This window comes from Lissotriton vulgaris, chromosome 6, assembly GCF_964263255.1.
Source record: "Lissotriton vulgaris chromosome 6, aLisVul1.2, whole genome shotgun sequence".
Classification (NCBI taxonomy): Eukaryota; Metazoa; Chordata; class Amphibia; order Caudata; family Salamandridae; genus Lissotriton; species Lissotriton vulgaris.
Genome location: NC_141694.1, coordinates 1,126,865,287 through 1,126,883,014, shown reverse-complemented (window position 1 = coordinate 1,126,883,014; position 17,728 = coordinate 1,126,865,287). Strand labels below are relative to the sequence as shown.

The following is a 17,728-nucleotide window of genomic DNA, read 5'->3' as shown; positions in this document are numbered from 1 at the left end:
TATTGTTAATTGATCTAAACACATTTTAATGTCATTTAATCTAGTCTCTTAAGGAAAAAACGAGAAACATGCAAAGGAGCAAAATAGTGAATATAGAACCCGAAGGGCAATAATCATCAATTTAGCATCATACTTGTGCCACCAGTTTAAAAATAAAAATGGTTATGTATCACATTTCTCAGTGGTCTTCAAAATGATAATATTATAATTTATATCCACTCTGTTTTTGATTGGGTGAGAAAACAAAACTCATAGTTATTTATCAATAGAGGAGCACCAAGTACTACCAGTGCCTATCATCACATCAGTAGTGCAATAAAAAAATAGCAGAAAACACTATTTTATTTATATGTGAAGTACAGCCTGAAATGGTGGAATATAATTCCATAAACTGGAGCATACCTGGAATGGTGTAATGAGTGGTGGATCAGGTTATAAGCTAGTTCTGGCTCAGGCAGTCTAAAGCACATTTTTTATAAAGTTACCTTTCCAATCAAGATACAAAAAGTTGAATTTTATAGTTAAATATGATTTGAAAATGAAGTAGTAAATAACTTTGAATGGCTTTGCTGGCATTTTCGCAGGCGGAGTTGTGAATGAAATATTGTAATCAGACCTAAGCCTGTCTTATGGAAAATATAGCTGAAGCTACACAGTGAAATAGCTTTAGGCTTTCGGTCATCATGAGGGTAGTGTGTGAGCACTCTTTCTCAATATTATATAGTGTGCCACTTTCTCTACAGATTAGGCATCCATATGTTAAGTGCTTCCAACGTACACTTTAGGAGTGACTTAATACATAACAATACATTTTACTCCATGGCAAAAGTACTTTTTCTTTACAAGCATTACTGTAGTGCCTTTATAATGCAGGAACAAGAATGATTTCTACTCTTATTTAGTGTATTCCAATATTTTTAGGGATGTTCTTCTTGGAGAATGTTAGCCACAGTCTTGTTGCTCTAACATAATCTTTAGCTGCTATTCTCTAATGATGTATTTACTTCCATAGGTTTGTGACAATAGAGAGTGTTCCACATCACAAAAACGATGACATGACATCCCATAGTTAGGATATGTTGAATGACAGAGAATCCTTGCAACCACCATCCCACATCTGTAGTGCTCATTTACAGTGTCTACCTAGCACCTGTTTAGACTTGAAGCACAGACACTTTACTGCTGTTTAGCGGTGGTAAAGTGTGCAGAGTTCCACACCCTGGCAGACAGAATATTGAGAGATATAACAGATAGTATATACCTTGATCAAACTGTAGAGTATGCTTATATATGTATATGTATATGTATATGTATATATACATACATATATATATGTGTGTGTATATATATATACATATATATGTGTGTATATATATATATATGTAAATGTGTGTGTGTGTGTGGGTTTGTAAATATATATATGTTTCCTGTCAAATGTAAACACAATATTTGGATCCTGCCACCCACAGCCCAATCCTTTGTGCCTTCCCTCCTCCTCTACCTTCTCCTCTACTCGATAACATTGCCTATCTGCTCTCCATTGAAGCCGAAAGCCAGCAATGCAGTGTCATGTTATCTGAGAGCCCTATCAGGGCATGTGTAATTTCTTTATGACATAGCAACAATGGGAAACATGTTTTGCCACATGATAGCAGTGAACAGCCAGATTTAGCGTCAGGTTTTCATGCTAGTGATGCTAGTGATGCTCAGTGAGAGTCATACATAACAATAGGGATAACTACCTTTTCTGATCTCTTTCCTCTGAACTTTTTCCCCTGAAAATTAACAGGCATTAGTGAATAATAAGACATTTATAGCATTGCTGCTCTAGCTCATTACAAGAACTCAGTAATCTCTTTTCATGTTACAGCTCATCCTGAACTAGAGCTAATTTAAAAAATGACCTACATTATACTTCTTAAACTATGTTTCTGCCACCAAATACAAGTGGCTTATTGTCTGTTAATTTTCAGAGTAGACATTTTTAATTTATTGGATCTCTGCAACCACACTACCTCTTTTTTGTTTTATAAAATAGCAAGATAATTGAAATGTCAAAGTTTTGAGGGTTGGGTAATGGTGCAACCATATGTTATAAGGAATGTCAAACCTCCACCATATGTCAGAAGGATATTGCAAGTAACCAAGAAAAGTCTATATACTTGTAAACAAACTCAGACTAAAGAACTCGCCCACTCAGCTCATTCCTTCTTGGTAACTTGAAATATCCTTAAAATGTACTGAAGAGGAAACTTTATGCCATATGTAATGATGGTCCTTGAGCCCTGTTGTTTGTCCCTACATCAAGCATCAATAATGCAAGCATATAAGAGCACATTTTACTGATTTTCTGGCATTACTGAACTGATGAAGAATTTAAGGTCCTATTTTTGCCATTTTCATATTCCAAGTAGAGGTCAATGCTTCTCACGTTTTTGAAGTCTTACAACACATACCTCTTTGCTAGGATAGCAAACTCTTCTGTTGCCCTGGCCAGTCCTTCGGCAGCCTGTGTTAAATCAACCATGGTCTCACCACTGTCCATCAAGTCTTCTCTCTCAGTGGACATGATCAATTCGCAAAACTGAGACACCATGGGAGAAATGATGTGCTCAATGCTTTTGCGGTGCACCATGAAACCGATATCACAGAAACAGAAGGATTCCATTGCTTCCACCCTGGAAGAAGAAAATACTGTCAACTAAAATTGGATGATTTCAAGTTCTCAAATTGATTAACTGTGCAATTAGGTTATTTCAAGAGCCCTACAAACACATAAAATAAATAACTACATAGCTGAAGAGAAATTCTGCAGTATTTCTAATCGTATCACAGTAGAATCACCCAATGGTGTATGAGATCAATCAATAATCTGGTCTGTTATGCAATTGTAGTCTCCACCAAGTAAAATGGTCTGTGTCAGATATGAGGCCATGGTTCAGGATAAGTCAGCCAGAAACGCACCCTGATCTGAATTAGAGGCGTAGGTTCCCACAATGGACGGACCAATACCAGGAAATATCTCCTGTTAGGATCAATTAACTAATTGGTTTGCTGGAATGGAACTCCAGGGCGGATCCACACCAGACCCCCCTGCTCAATGTTGAGTAAGTTGTTGGATGCAACTGTCCCCACCATTGCTTTCCCAGTGTATCCCTCTCAGGACCAGATAGGTGGGTGTCTTTAAAAGGGTAATATGGGCTCTTTGTCTCATTAGGCGTTAATGTACTTTCTAGCACCTAATCATGCCATTCAGGCCCATAACATTCCAGCTATTAAAACTATAGTTTATGGGGGTTGCCATGGCGGTGGGGTCAGAGTAGCAGTCAGCACATGGCCCCAATTGTCATAGGGGCTAAAGATCTCAGACCACTATGCAAACAAACAGTCCCCCTGATACAACACACAACAAACAGTCCCCCTGATACAAGTAACAGTTCTCCAACTCCCCAACACCAGGATTAGAAGAGAAAACCTCTCCTTCTAAACCAGCAAACAATCATTTAACAGTTGTGCACTCATCATGGTTACAACTTCAAAGAAAAGGGAGGTATTTTTGAGCACGCATCTTCCGGCGTCAGATCCCACAAGCTTAAACATGTGAGGATATCTCAGTCCAGTCCTGATCCAACAAACAGAGCCCAATAGCGTGACACAACTCGTTCCCTCTATCTTTTGTTCTATCCAAGCATAGCCACCACCTCCCGCTCAGCGCATTATTGTCAAAGAAGTTCATTAGCAGTTCCAAGCGTGACTCATGGAAAGAAATATTCAAGTCTCAGGAGGAGACTGATACATGATCAGAGCATGTGTCTCCCATTTCCATGTCTGCCCACTTCAGTGGAGGGTTGTATCCTGCTCCAAGTAAGCCCACCACCACCTCCACCAATTTCTGCCATTCCTCCTGTGCGTGTGAGTGGGATGGGATTGCGTGTGTGCCAGTGTTTATAGGGTTTTCTTCTGATTGGGGGAGCTGCTCAAGCCAGTTCCAGAGCAAGGGTGGGGAAGTGAAGAGGTGTACTGTGTCTTCATAAGTCACTTTCCCCGGTTTCTGAATTTGTTTTTTGGCATTGCAAATGAGGGCGTTTGTCACTGCAGTTCTCTTGTAAAGTCAGGGAAAATCATTACTCTCTGGTTTTCCACACAGTTAGGTTTCCCTTAAGACGGGCTTGGGCCTAGATATGGGCATGGTTTTTAAAGTGTAGGACTTTGGCCACTACAGGTCTAGGGCCTGCTCCTGGCAATGGGGGCCAGGCCAGCACATTATAGTGTGTAAAATGGGGAGGATCCCACTGGGCCATCTCTCTGCAGAGCCAGGCTTCTAAAGTGCTGGTCTTGTCTGCCCAATGTCCCTCAAAATGCATTCCAGCAGGCCAATTGTAGGAAGGGGGAGGCTCTATTTGGCGCAGTGCAACACTAGCGACAAGCAGGGACTCTCTCTTCCTCGTCAGGGCTGAGGGTTACCTTCCAGACAACCTCTGCTTACCCTCTAGGTAGTGTGGCTTAAGCAGTCGTAGGCTAATCTTTGGGGCACATAGGGTTAAACACTTGCAACAGTACACCTTTACAACCAACCCACCACACAACGAGACCAGACTGTATTCTGTAAAAATATATATCTTTATATAGATTTTAAGCAGGCTTGCGAATACAGTCAATATACTTTATGAAAACGGTTGCAGATTACTCAATTCGGGTTACCACAGTTCTTATGCAGTTCTCTTGAGGCCCGTAGGCCGGTGTTACTCAAAGTTCTTGTGGAGCCGGCGGCTTCCAGGGGATCTGTCCCACGTCGCGTTGCCTTCCCGGGGTCGCTGATCGTTGCGGCTCTTCAGCCGAGCAGGTCACTGGTCATCCGGGGCAGCGGTGTTCTGTGGCGGCAGGGTCCTTTCCTCGTCGTCCGCTCCGACCCTGGAGGCGGCGGCTGTGCGGTGGTGGCAAGTGGCAGTACGGTCCCCAAGTGCAGGACGTACCCAGCCAAGTGCCGGTGCAGCTGTGGGCTCACAGCTGGGCTGTCGGGCAGGCTACCGACCTAGCGGATTCTCGTAGGGCAACTGTCCGTCTTTGCAGGTGAGTGGCTGCTCGTTATGCAGTCACCTCGAGAGCTCGGACCGGACGGGTCCTCCTTTGCTTTGCTCTCGGGCTCCCGGTGCAGTTGCGGTCACGGTGTTCGGGCCAGCGGCGGCTGGTCCTCACTTTGCTTCCGCTGTTGCTTTGGGCCCCGGTCACGGTGGTCGGGAGGATGTTGATGCCTTAGAGGAGATTCCTCCGTCAGTGCTGCGGCGATGGTCAGCACCCGCAGTCGCTTTCTTCCAAGGGGGTAGCGTCCACTGGTCCTGGGACGCTGGTCAGGGGGCAAGTTCAGTTGCAAGCCCTTGGAGATCTCTTTTGCAGAGTTTGGCACAAGTAGCACAAAAGTCTTTTCGTAGTCTTTTTGTCTTCCTCTCCTTCAGCAGCAAGGCACCAGACACAGGCAAGAGTCAGCACCCTTCCTTGTCTCTCACGGTCCTTCTCGCAGGGCAGAGTCTTTCTGTGGCCCAAACCGGATCTAATTTTCAAGGAGCAGGGCTCCTTCTTTTATAGGCCAATTCTTTTGTTCTTGCAGGCCAGGGGGGCCTTTGCATAGCCACTCTCAGTTCTGGAGTACCCCCGCGGGTGTACTCCGGCTTCTGCTTTCAGTGTGAGGGGCAGGCGCATCAGACGCCCCCCACAGGAGGTGGAGCCAGCATTGTCCGGACAGGGGTGGCCAGAGTACCTTGTTGATGGGGGCTTCGCCCTTCCTGGGCCAGGTGCCGGCAGAGTCATCCGCCGCTCCCCAGGGGGGTGGAGCCAGCATTGTGGTGGCCGAGCACAGTGACAGTTCGAGTCAAGAGGCACTCCTACCTCCCACTAAGGTGTAATCTGCGCATTCACCACCTTTCATCCCTCCAGCCCTGTCACTCACACATCCCAGACAGTCAGATACACATACCAGCAGAGGCGGCTGAAATGGTTAAGCAAGCAAAGGCTAATTTTCTAAAAGCAGCATTTGCAAACCCAGGATATTAAAATAAACTTGACTACAAGAAATATCTTATCATCCTGAGTTCAGGCATACTAAACATGACTCGCTACCATGCTCCTTGAGCCTGCGGGGATTATAGGGTGTAATAATCCTCGCAGCTTAGTCTGGCCTAATGGAGCAGGTAGCCTTCAATAGTGAAATACGGTCTTCGTTGTAAGTCACTACTAGGACATGCCGCGCACATCAGGGCTTGTCCTACCTTGCACCTACAACGCACCCTGCCCGCAGGCCTACCATAGGGGTGACTAATATGTAGTCAAGGGAAGGGTCGGTGCTGGCCAGTGGGGACACTTGCCCAGCTAGCGTGACAGTACGAGACCGCACGCGGGTTCTGCGGTCGCAGTTCCCAGACACATCTTTACGGCTGCTTCGGTGGGTGGCGCAACCAGCGCTGCAGGCCCACCAGCAGTATTGGCATCTACAAGCCCCGGCACTCTCTCGTGCACTTTACTAGGGACTAACAGCAAATCCAATGCACCAATCATGGATACCAATCGTATGTACAATTTACAGTAGGGAGCACTTGCACTGTGGCACGGATCAGCCGTGGCGCAGTGCCCTGAGTATCGGAAAACCAGCAAAACATCGGAGGCACATCAGCAAAAAGTGGAAGGGAGACTCACGCCAAGGTGCCAGGTCTAACATGTGTCCCCTCCAGCTGAAATGTGGGGGGAACTACCCTTCCCCAGGGAGTTCCACATCACTAAGGCGGAAAAATCTGGACAGACCGTCAGCGTTGGCGTGATCGGTGCCAGGGCGGTGTTCCACCGTAAAGTCCATACTCTGTAGAGAAATGGACCACCTCAACAGTTTTGGGTTCTCACCCCTCATTTGCATCAACCATCTGAGGGGCCTGTGGTCCGTCTGAACTCGGAAGTGAGACCCAAACAAGTAGGGTCTTAGCTTCTTCAGCGCCCAGACCACAGCAAATGCTTCTCGCTCTATTGCACTCCACCTACTTTCCCGTGGAAGTAACCTCCGACTTATGAAGGCTACGGGTTGGTCAAAGCCCTCCTCAGTCATCTGTGAAAGAACAGCTCCTACACCATGCTCTGAAGCGTCTGTTCTCCTTGGAGAAATCGGGGGCCAGGAGCACGGGCGCCGTGCACATGGCAGTCTTCAGGGTGTCGAAAGCCTTCTGACAGGTGTCAGTCCAAATCACATTCCTGGGCTGCTTTTTCGAAGTCAGCTCTGTCAAGGGGGTCACGATCGTGCCATAGCCCTTGACAAACCTCCTGTAATACCCAGTGAGCCCCAGGAAGGCTCTCACTGCAGTCTGGGTCTTGGGGCGTTCCCAAGCCAGGATGGTTTCGATTTTGGGCTGCAAGGGGGCTACCTTGCCACTCCCAACTTGGTGTCCCAAGTACACCACTGAACCCTGCCCAATCTGGCACTTGCTTGCCTTGATTGTGAGGCCTGCTCTGCGCAGGGCCATCAACACTTCCCAGAGGTGTCGCAGGTGTTCGGGCCAGGTGCCGCTGAACACCGCGATGTCATCCAGGTTGGCGGCACTGAACTCGTCCAGTCCAGCCAACACCTGGTTGACCAATCTCTGAAAGGTGGCAGGGGCATTCTTCATTCCAAATGGCATAACCCGGAACTGGAAATGCCCATCTGGTGTAGAGAATGCCGACCTCTCCTTTGCCCCATCGGTCAAGGCGATCTGCCAGTACCCAGACGTCAAATCAAACGTGCTGAGAAACCGGGCAGCCCCTAGCCGATCAATGAGCTCGTCAGCTCTGGGGATGGGGTGCGCGTCAGTCTTCGTGACTGAATTGAGTCCTCTGTAGTCCACACAGAACCGTAGTTCGGGTGTGGCTCCCGGCGCAGCAGCCTTCGGCACCAAGACCACGGGGCTGGACCAAGGTCTGCTGGAAGACTCAACCACCCAGAGGGCAAGCATCTTGGAGACCTCCTCCTTGATGCAGGCCCGTACCCTGTCAGTTACCCTGTAAGCCTTATGCTTCACCGGTAAGCTGTCTCCAGTGTCCACATCATGGACGCACCAATCTGTGACACTCAGAACCAGGGAGAACAGGTCTGGAAACTGCCCCAGTAACTGGCGGCAGTCCTCCTGTTGTTCGGCGGTCAGGGAGGGTGAGAGGTTAACTCCATCCACTGACCCATCCTTCTCACAGGCCACCAAGAGGTCAGGAAGAGGCTCCGACTCCTCCTCCATTCCGTCATCGGTTGCCAACAACATGCCCACTTCGGACCTTCGCAAGTGGGGCTTGAGGCGGTTGACATGTAGGACCCGCAAAGGGTTCCTGGGCGTCTTCATGTCCACCAAGTATGTCACGGGGCTCTTGCGCTCCACAACCTCAAATGGTCCTGTCCACTTATCCTGAAGGGCACAGGGCTCCACTGGGGCCAAGACATACACCTCCTGTCCAGGCTGAAGCTCGACCAGAGTGGCATTCTGATCGTACCACCGCTTCATTTCTTCCTGGCTCGCTTCCAGATTTGCCTCGGCAAGTTGTCTGAAGCGTCTGGTTTGGTTTCTGAAGGCCAGCATGTAGCTATATACATTCTGGGGAGGTTTCCTGGGAGATTGCTCCCAGCCTTCCTTTACCAAACTCAGTGGTCCTCTCACGGGGTGACCGTACAGCAGTTCAAAGGGGCTGAACCCTAGGGACTTCTGTGGTACCTCGCGATACGCAAACAGCAGGCATGGCAAGAGGACGTCCCACTTACGCCTCATCGGACCTTCCAGGCCCATGATCATGCCTTTGAGGGTTCGGTTGAATCTTTCAACCAACCCGTTACCTTGGGGATGGTAGGGTGTGGTGAACTTGTATGTTACGCCACACTCCTGCCAAAGGGACTTCATATATTTCGATATGAAATTGGTCCCCCTGTCGCTCACCACCTCTAGAGGGAATCCTACTCGTGAGAAAATTCCCATCAGTGCACGCCCCACCACGGGAGCCGTCACTGTCCTCAGAGGGATGGCTTCAGGGTACCGGGTGGCATGGTCCACCAAGACCAGGATGAACCTGTTGCCCATGGCTGTCTTGGGGTCCAGAGGCCCAACGATGTCAATACCCACTCGCTGGAATGGCATACCGACCACAGGGAAGGGTTGGAGGGGAGCCTTGTTCTTCCCTCCCGTCTTCCCACTTGCCTGGCAAGTTGGACAGGTTCTGCAATACGCATCGGAACTCTTGTGCATTTGGGGCCAGTAAAAGTGGGTGACAAGCCTGTCATAGGTCTTGTCCATCCCCAAATGTCCTGCTAAAGGCACATCATGAGCCAGACCCAGTAGGAAGGCTCTGAACTTCTGGGGTACCACCAGCACACGGGCTGACCCAGGTTCAGCAGCCTTAGGCTCCGAATACAGGAGGTCGTTCTCCCAGTACACGGAATGTGTTTTGGCCTGAACACCATTGGCCTGGTCTGCAGCCTGCTGCCGCATACCCACGAGAGAAGGGCATTCCTTCTGCTCCCTGCAGAATTCCTCCCTGGAGGGTCCTCCTTCTTGCTGCCAATGGGTCAGCTCAGGCAGGTCCCCCAGTTCGGCGATCTGTTCCCCTGTAGGCTCCAGGGCATCCCCCTCAAGGTCTGCCTCCTCCTGGACCGTAGGAACTTCAGGGGCCGGTTTCCCGCGCCCCCTGCGCCTTCTCCCCAAGGCCGGTTCCTGGGCCTCTCCATCAGGCCCCAGGACCTCTCGATCACCCTTACTGGCTGCCATCGACCGGGTGGTCACGCACGCCCAGTCAGGCAGACCCACCATCCGCAGGTGAGTCGTTTTCTCCACCTTTTCCCAAGGGGAGTGCTCCAAGTCGTTCCCTAGCAAACAGTCAACAGGCATGGTTTTTCTCACACAGACCTGCAGAGTACCAGAGACCCCCCCCCCACTCGAAGGGAACTTGAGCCATCGGACACTGACTCTCTGAATTATCAGCGTTGATAACCCTACAGTAGGCATGGGGTACAACCTGCTCTTGAGACACCAGGTGCTGCCTCACTGCAGTCACACTGGCTCCTGTGTCTCTAAGAGCCTCAGCTTCCTTACCATTGATGATCACCACCTGCCCATATTTCTTAGTGTTAGAGGGCAGGTAGTTCGTAGGGATCATCTCACTGTCTCCAATCGAGACCAGGGTCATGTGAACGGGATCTCCACCCCCCGGGACCATCATTTCTTCTCCCAGGTGAACGCTAGTCACTTGTCGGGCGGAGCACCAGTGGGTGCAGGTTTTCCAAATAGGCGACACTTGGGGTCACTGGATATGTGCCCAGGCTCGCCACATTTGAAACAATTGAAGGGCCCCTTTGGAACAGGTTTACCTGTCGGGGCCCCAGTCTGCTTCGGGGGTGGGGGAGGCTGAGAACCCTGCTGCGGATTCCCTTGTCCCCCCCGCTCATCTGCTGGGGACCCTGCCCACTCTTGGCGGAATCTCCCACGGGACCCTTGTGGACCCTGGTGCTGAGCCAGCGGTCCGCCTCCTCAGCAAGCTTCCTCGGGTTGGACAGCTTGCTATCGATCAGGTGTTGGCGTAACTCAGGAAAACAGTGATCAGACAAGTGCTCCCATGCAATTAAATCAAAAAGACCTTGAAAATCATTAACTTTGTTACCTTTCACCCAACCATCCAGTGCTCTGCAAAAGTAAGTCACATACTCCACATACGTATTCCCAGGCCGCTTAGTACATCCCCTAAACTTCTGTCGATACATTTCAGGGGTAAGCCCGTACCTGTTTAATAAAGCTTCTTTCATGTGGGCATAGGATCTCTGATTCTCAACGGGCAAATCTAGCAAGGTATCTCTCCCTTCGCTAAGGAACCTTCCCCACAACCCCGCTCCCCAATCCTTGTCAGGGACCCGGTGGGAGGACATGGCTACCTCGTATGCCCTAAACCACTGTCCTATGTCATCCCCCTTAAAGAACTCCTTAACTACGTCCTTCGGGATGTGCACTCTTGACTCTACCTGCACTGGCGATGTGCTGCCACCAGAGGGAGGCCGATCCAAGTCTCTCTCCTTGAGACTTATCTCCCTCATTTTTATTTCGTAGTCCATCTGGTGCTTTCGCTCTTCCAGCGCCATTCTTTTGGTTTCAAGCTCCAGCTGGATTTTCAATTCTGCCAACTTTCTTTCGTGATTCCGGGTTTCCTTCCTGTCCGCCAGCTCCTCTGGCGACAGGCCTTTACCCAAGCTGTGCTCGCTGTCTTGCCTTTCTAGATCGATCAGATCCCCAAGCGCATTTTGCTCCTCCGTCGTATTCTGCTCGGCGAGGACGTCTTGCTCTTCCGGGGTCTTTCTGGACTCCACCCAGGCTTTCAGGGCCTTGTAGAGCTCCGGCTTGTTTTTGCAACCAGCATGCGGAACCTTTAGTTTCCTACAGAAAAACTTCAGCTCCATCTTTGAGTATTTGTCCAGCTTTGCGGCATCCCACTCTATCTCCAACACCTCGGAGGTCGTGGACTCCGCTCCATCCAAGCTCTTTGTGCCCGGCATGGTTTCTGCGCTCGGAATCTTCTTTCGGCAAAATTCAAAAATCAAAGTCTGTGGCTAAGTAACTGGACCGTAATCCTTGTGTAGTGGTCAGAAGCTCAGGTATACTATCGCAAGTGTAAATTCGAAATCCTCACCGCTGCGTCCAATGTAGGAAGGGGGAGGCTCTAGTTGGCGCAGTGCAACACTAGCGACAAGCAGGGACTCTCTCTTCCTCGTCAGGGCTGAGGGTTACCTTCCAGACAACCTCTGCTTACCCTCTAGGTAGTGTGGCTTAAGCAGTCGTAGGCTAATCTTTGGGGCACATAGGGTTAAACACTTGCAACAGTACACCTTTACAACCAACCCACCACACAACGAGACCAGACTGTATTCTGTAAAAATATATATCTTTATATAGATTTTAAGCAGGCTTGCGAATATTTATTTATTTTATTTTAGGTTTTTATAGAGCGCATAGTCACCCTCGAGTATCCCAGCGCTGAACCTCGTACTCCTAAAGGGGGGGGGCAAGGAAAACTTCGGGTAGATCAAGGAAAGAGGAGGGTTTTGAGGGATTTCCTAAATCTTAAAAGGTTTGGTTCCGCTCTAAGGTTAGGGGGAAGTGCGTTCCATTTTCTGGCCGTGTTTACCGAGAATCTGCGGCCGCCAACGCGGGTTTTCTTCACCCTAGGGACCACAATAAGGTTTCCCTGTTCAGACCGGAGCGCTCTCGATGGTCTGTATGGGGTGATCCATGTGCTCAGAATGGGGGGGCCAGCGTTGTGCAGGGTCTTGTGGGCCAGGCAGAGGGCCTTGAATGCGACTCTTTCCCTCACGGGGAGCCAGTGAAGCTTTCTCAGCGCTGGTTTTGCCGATGTTCTTGATGGGGTGTTTGTGGGCAGGCGGGCTGCGGCATTTTGGGTTTTTTGTAAGATCTGGTAGGTGGCTTCCGGTGCGCCGAGGTAAATGGCGTTGCTGTAGTCAAGCCTTGCTAGCACTAGGCCTTGGATTAGCAGGAGGCGAGATTTGAATGGTAGTAGGGGAAGTACCTTTCTGCATGATCTCAGAAGCCCATAGCAGATGCCGGCAGTTTTCCTAGCCTGAGTCCTAAAGGTGAGGTCTGTCTCAAGCCACACTCCTAGACTCTTGACCTCTGTTTTGGGGGAGGGGGGGTCACCCATACAGGCGGGCCAGATGTCAGGTGGAAGACTCTGGGATTTGTGGCCGAGGAGCAGGATCTCTGTTTTTGACCCGTTGAGCTTTAGGTCAGAGTCGCTCATCCATTGGTGGACGGTGGAGAGACAGTCATGCAGGTTGGAGGGTTTTAGCTTGGGGTGTGAGAGAGTCACCACCAGCTGGGTGTCGTCAGCGTAGCTGACGATCGTGACTCCGAATGGGGCGACCAGCTCCTCCAGTGGGGCCATATACACGTTGAAAAGCGTGGGGCTCAGTGAGGAGCCCTGGGGCACTCCACACCGGAGGGGAATTGGGGGGGAGCGGCTTTCTCCTTCCCAGACTTGGAAGGAGCGTTGGGAGAGGAAAGATGTGAGCCATCTCAGCGCACTGTCTTGTATACCTGTGTTGTCTAGGCGCTGGGCTAGGACCTGATGGTTGACAGTGTCGAATGCCGCGCTGAGGTCCAGGAGGACCACTGCCACTGATCCTCCTGTGTCAATGATCTCTCTCGCTTTCTCTACGGCCGCCAGGAGGGCGGTGTCTGTCCCCTGACCTGGTCTGAAGCCGGTTTGGGAGTTTTTTAAGAGAAGGTTAGCCTCCAGGAAGTGGGACAGTTGTTTATTTGCAAGCTTCTCCGCAACCTTCCCTATCCAGGGGAGGAGCGAGATGGGTCGATAGTTGGACAAGTCCGTGGGGTCTAGAGATGGCTTCTTTAGTAAGCCCTTGACCACGGCCTCCTTCCAGCTTAGAGGGACTTCTCCTTGGGAAAAAGAGGTGTTAATGAGGGCCGTGAGTCTAGCTACGATGGTCCGAGCGATGCTTTTTGTGAACCGTACGGGCACTGAGTCGCTGGGGGCGCCGCTTTTCGTGGCTGCTAGGGTGGTTGCCACTTCTTCTTCTGTAAATGGTCCGAATGAGGCTAAACGTGAGAGTTTGGAAGCGTCCGTGGGATTTCTTGAGGTGGAGATACAATCCTTGGCTGATCCGGGGGGGGCCTGATTGGTGGTGGGTAGGGAGGAAAGGATTTTCTTTATTTTGTTATCAAAGAAATTAGCTAGGTTGGCGCATTTTTCCTCGGCTGCTTTGGGGTCCAGGGCTATCTGCGGGGGGGCTGGGACATGGAGAAGCTCTTTAAGGATGGAAAAAGTCTCCTTAGCAGAGCACGCTGAACTCTTTATTCTTTCCTCAAAGAAGGAGCTTTTTGCGCTGTGAAGGGCTTGTTTGTATGCCTTCATGGTTGTTTGGTAGGCGTTTTTGTTCGTTACCGATTTATTTTTTCTCCAAGTCCGCTCCGTCCTTTTGCACTCCTTCCTGAGGATGTTCAGGGCCGGAGTGTACCAGGGGGCATGGTTAATCCTTTTTACATGCTTGAGGGCGCATGTTAGTGGGATGAGGCTGTCTAGGGGGTTGGTGAGCCAGCTGTTAAACTCCCTATCAGCGGTGTTGGGGTCAGTGGAGGTGGGACCGTCGGATTCCCTCAGCTTCCCTTCCCATTCTTCTGGTCTCAGCTTGTTCCAACGTCTAGTTAGAATCTTGGTTTTCTGTTTAGGAACCGTGGCGGGCTGATAGGACCAGTGCATGGGGACCAGAAAGTGGTCGGTCCATGGAAGAGGGGTAGGGTCATGTATTTGAAGATTTTTGATGTTAGAGAAAACTGGGTCTAGAAGGTGCCCTTTCTCGTGCGTGGGTTTCGAGTTCAGGAGCAGGAGGTCAGCTGACATGAGGTCTGCTTGGAGATTGGCGGCCGTGTTATCTGCTTTGTCTAAAAAGTGTAGGTTCAAGTCCCCTAGAAGAAGAAAATTGGGTGTTTCTAATGTTTTTAAAAGGATGTGGTCCATCAGCGTGCTCGGGAAGTCACCTATCGCTCCTGGTGGTCGGTATACCAACAGACCCGATAGTGAAGTGGTGGGGGAGATCTGGAGGGTGAAATTACCGTTTTCACAGTCCTTGACCGTTCCCTCGCTGAGCCTGCAGCTGAAATTACTTTTATAGAGAATGGCGAGCCCGCCACCTCTTCCAACTGGTCTATCAAGGCAGCAGATTTGATAGCCGGGGGGGGTAGCATTGACCAGGTCCGAGCCGTTGCTGGGGGTCAGCCAGGTTTCGGTCAAAAATAAGGCATCTAACGAGAGGGTTTGAGTGAGAAGGTTGGTCTCATGCGAGTGTTTTGCTAGCGACCTGCAATTCAGGAGGCCCAGTCGAAGCATATGGCAGGGTTCCGTAGCTTTGTGGGTGTCGCAACGGGGACATCCTATGAACGGGGTGTCATCCTTGAGGATGAAGTCGCATTGAGGATTTTTCTTAGTGTTCCAGAGACGGAGGGTGTCCGGGGAGTAGGATAGGTGGGGCTGAAATTTGGGCATAGTGTCTGGTCCTAGGGCCGGCTGGGCCCGGACGGGCCCAGACGGGCTTGCCTCTGGCGCGCCTTCGGCGCGCTGACGGCGCGCCCGCTGCGCCCGTCCGCTGCGCGTCCGGTGATTGCACATTTTTTAATAGGTGGAGAAGATGCGAGTGGGCGTGGCCTCGGGGTAGGCGTAGCCTGTTTACCTCGCCGTCAATGGCGGCACAATTGTTACTATGCCGGTTCCTACGTTGCAGCGAAGGGTCGCTGTTCGGCGCTTCTATCGCCTGTTTTCGTGCTGGCAGGGGGTGAGTGAAGTTTTTTAAAAGCAAGTAATGCGCAAAGTGAAAATGCGAAAAAACAATTTTTTAAAATACAAGATGTCTCCCGGCTTCCGCCTCAGGAGAATTACAAGGTCTGCTTTGGTGGCGCTGAGGCAGCGTATTTATACTGTGGAGGGCGGGTGGGCGTGGCCTCGGGGTAGGCGTAGCCTGTTTACCTCGCCGTCAATGGCGGCACAATTGTTACTATGCCGGTTCCTACGTTGCAGCGAAGGGTCGCTGTTCGGCGCTTCTATCGCCTGTTTTCGTGCTGGCAGGGGGTGAGTGAAGGTTTTTAAAAGCAAGTAATGCGCAAAGTGAAAATGCGAAAAAACAATTTTTTAAAATACAAGATGTCTCCCGGCTTCCGCCTCAGGAGAATTACAAGGTCTGCTTATATATTGAATACAGTCAATATACTTTATGAAAACGGTTGCAGATTACTCAATTCGGGTTACCACAGTTCTTATGCAGTTCTCTTGAGGCCCGTAGGCCGGTGTTACTCAAAGTTCTTGTGGAGCCGGCGGCTTCCAGGGGATCTGTCCCACGTCGCGTTGCCTTCCCGGGGTCGCTGATCGTTGCGGCTCTTCAGCCGAGCAGGTCACTGGTCATCCGGGGCAGCGGTGTTCTGTGGCGGCAGGGTCCTTTCCTCGTCGTCCGCTCCGACCCTGGAGGCGGCGGCTGTGCGGTGGTGGCAAGTGGCAGTACGGTCCCCAAGTGCAGGACGTACCCAGCCAAGTGCCGGTGCAGCTGTGGGCTCACAGCTGGGCTGTCGGGCAGGCTACCGACCTAGCGGATTCTCGTAGGGCAACTGTCCGTCTTTGCAGGTGAGTGGCTGCTCGTTATGCAGTCACCTCGAGAGCTCGGACCGGACGGGTCCTCCTTTGCTTTGCTCTCGGGCTCCCGGTGCAGTTGCGGTCACGGTGTTCGGGCCAGCGGCGGCTGGTCCTCACTTTGCTTCCGCTGTTGCTTTGGGCCCCGGTCACGGTGGTCGGGAGGATGTTGATGCCTTAGAGGAGATTCCTCCGTCAGTGCTGCGGCAATGGTCAGCACCCGCAGTCGCTTTCTTCCAAGGGGGTAGCGTCCACTGGTCCTGGGACGCTGGTCAGGGGGCAAGTTCAGTGGCAAGCCCTTGGAGATCTCTTTTGCAGAGTTTGGCACAAGTAGCACAAAAGTCTTTTCGTAGTCTTTTTGTCTTCCTCTCCTTCAGCAGCAAGGCACCAGACACAGGCAAGAGTCAGCACCCTTCCTTGTCTCTCACGGTCCTTCTCGTAGGGCAGAGTCTTTCTTTGGCCCAAACCGGATCTAATTTTCAAGGAGCAGGGCTCCTTCTTTTATAGGCCAATTCTTTTGTTCTTGCAGGCCAGGGGGGCCTTTGCATAGCCACTCTCAGTTCTGGAGTACCCCCGCGGGTGTACTCCGGCTTCTGCTTTCAGTGTGAGGGGCAGGCGCATCAGACGCCCCACAGGAGGTGGAGCCAGCATTGTCCGGACAGGGGTGGCCAGAGTACCTTGTTGATGGGGGCTTCGCCCTTCCTGGGCCAGGTGCCGGCAGAGTCATCCGCCGCTCCCCAGGGGGGTGGAGCCAGCATTGTGGTGGCCGAGCACAGTGACAGTTCGAGTCAAGAGGCACTCCTACCTCCCACTAAGGTGTAATCTGCGCATTCACCACCTGTCATCCCTCCAGCCCTGTCACTCACACATCCCAGACAGTCAGATACACATACCAGCAGAGGCGGCTGAAATGGTTAAGCAAGCAAAGGCTAACTTTCTAAAAGCAGCATTTGCAAACCCAGGATATTAAAAGAAACTTGACTACAAGAAATATCTTATCATCCTGAGTTCAGGCATACTAAACATGACTCGCTACCATGCTCCTTGAGCCTGCGGGGATTATAGGGTGTAATAATCCTCGCAGCTCAGTCTGGCCTAATGGAGCAGGTAGCCTTCAATAGTGAAATACGGTCTTCGTTGTAAGTCACTACTAGGACATGCCGCGCACATCAGGGCTTGTCCTACCTTGCACCTACAACGCACCCTGCCCGCAGGCCTACCATAGGGGTGACTAATATGTAGTCAAGGGAAGGGTCGGTGCTGGCCAGTGGGGACACTTGCCCAGCTAGCGTGACAGTACGAGACCGCACGCGGGTTCTGCGGTCGCAGTTCCCAGACACATCTTTACGGCTGCTTCGGTGGGTGGCGCAACCAGCGCTGCAGGCCCACCAGCAGTATTGGCATCTACAAGCCCTGGCACTCTCTCGTGCACTTTACTAGGGACTAACAGCAAATCCAATGCACCAATCATGGATACCAATCGTATGTACAATTTACAGTAGGGAGCACTTGCACTGCGGCACGGATCAGCCGTGGCGCAGTGCCCTGAGTA

At 51.0% G+C, this 17,728-nt stretch overlaps 1 protein-coding gene across 1 annotated transcript in view; it reads right to left on the bottom strand.

Annotated features, from left to right (window-relative positions):
* Positions 1-2,671, bottom strand: part of LOC147708533 (uncharacterized) — a 561,724-nt gene extending 559,053 nt beyond the window's left edge. Inside the window, exon 1 of the mRNA XM_086925359.1 lies at positions 2,457-2,671. Within this exon, the coding sequence (XP_086781485.1) occupies positions 2,457-2,668 (212 nt within the window). The 5' untranslated portion in view covers positions 2,669-2,671. The remainder of the gene's footprint in view (positions 1-2,456) is intronic.
* Between the last annotated feature and the right edge of the window lie 15,057 nt (positions 2,672-17,728).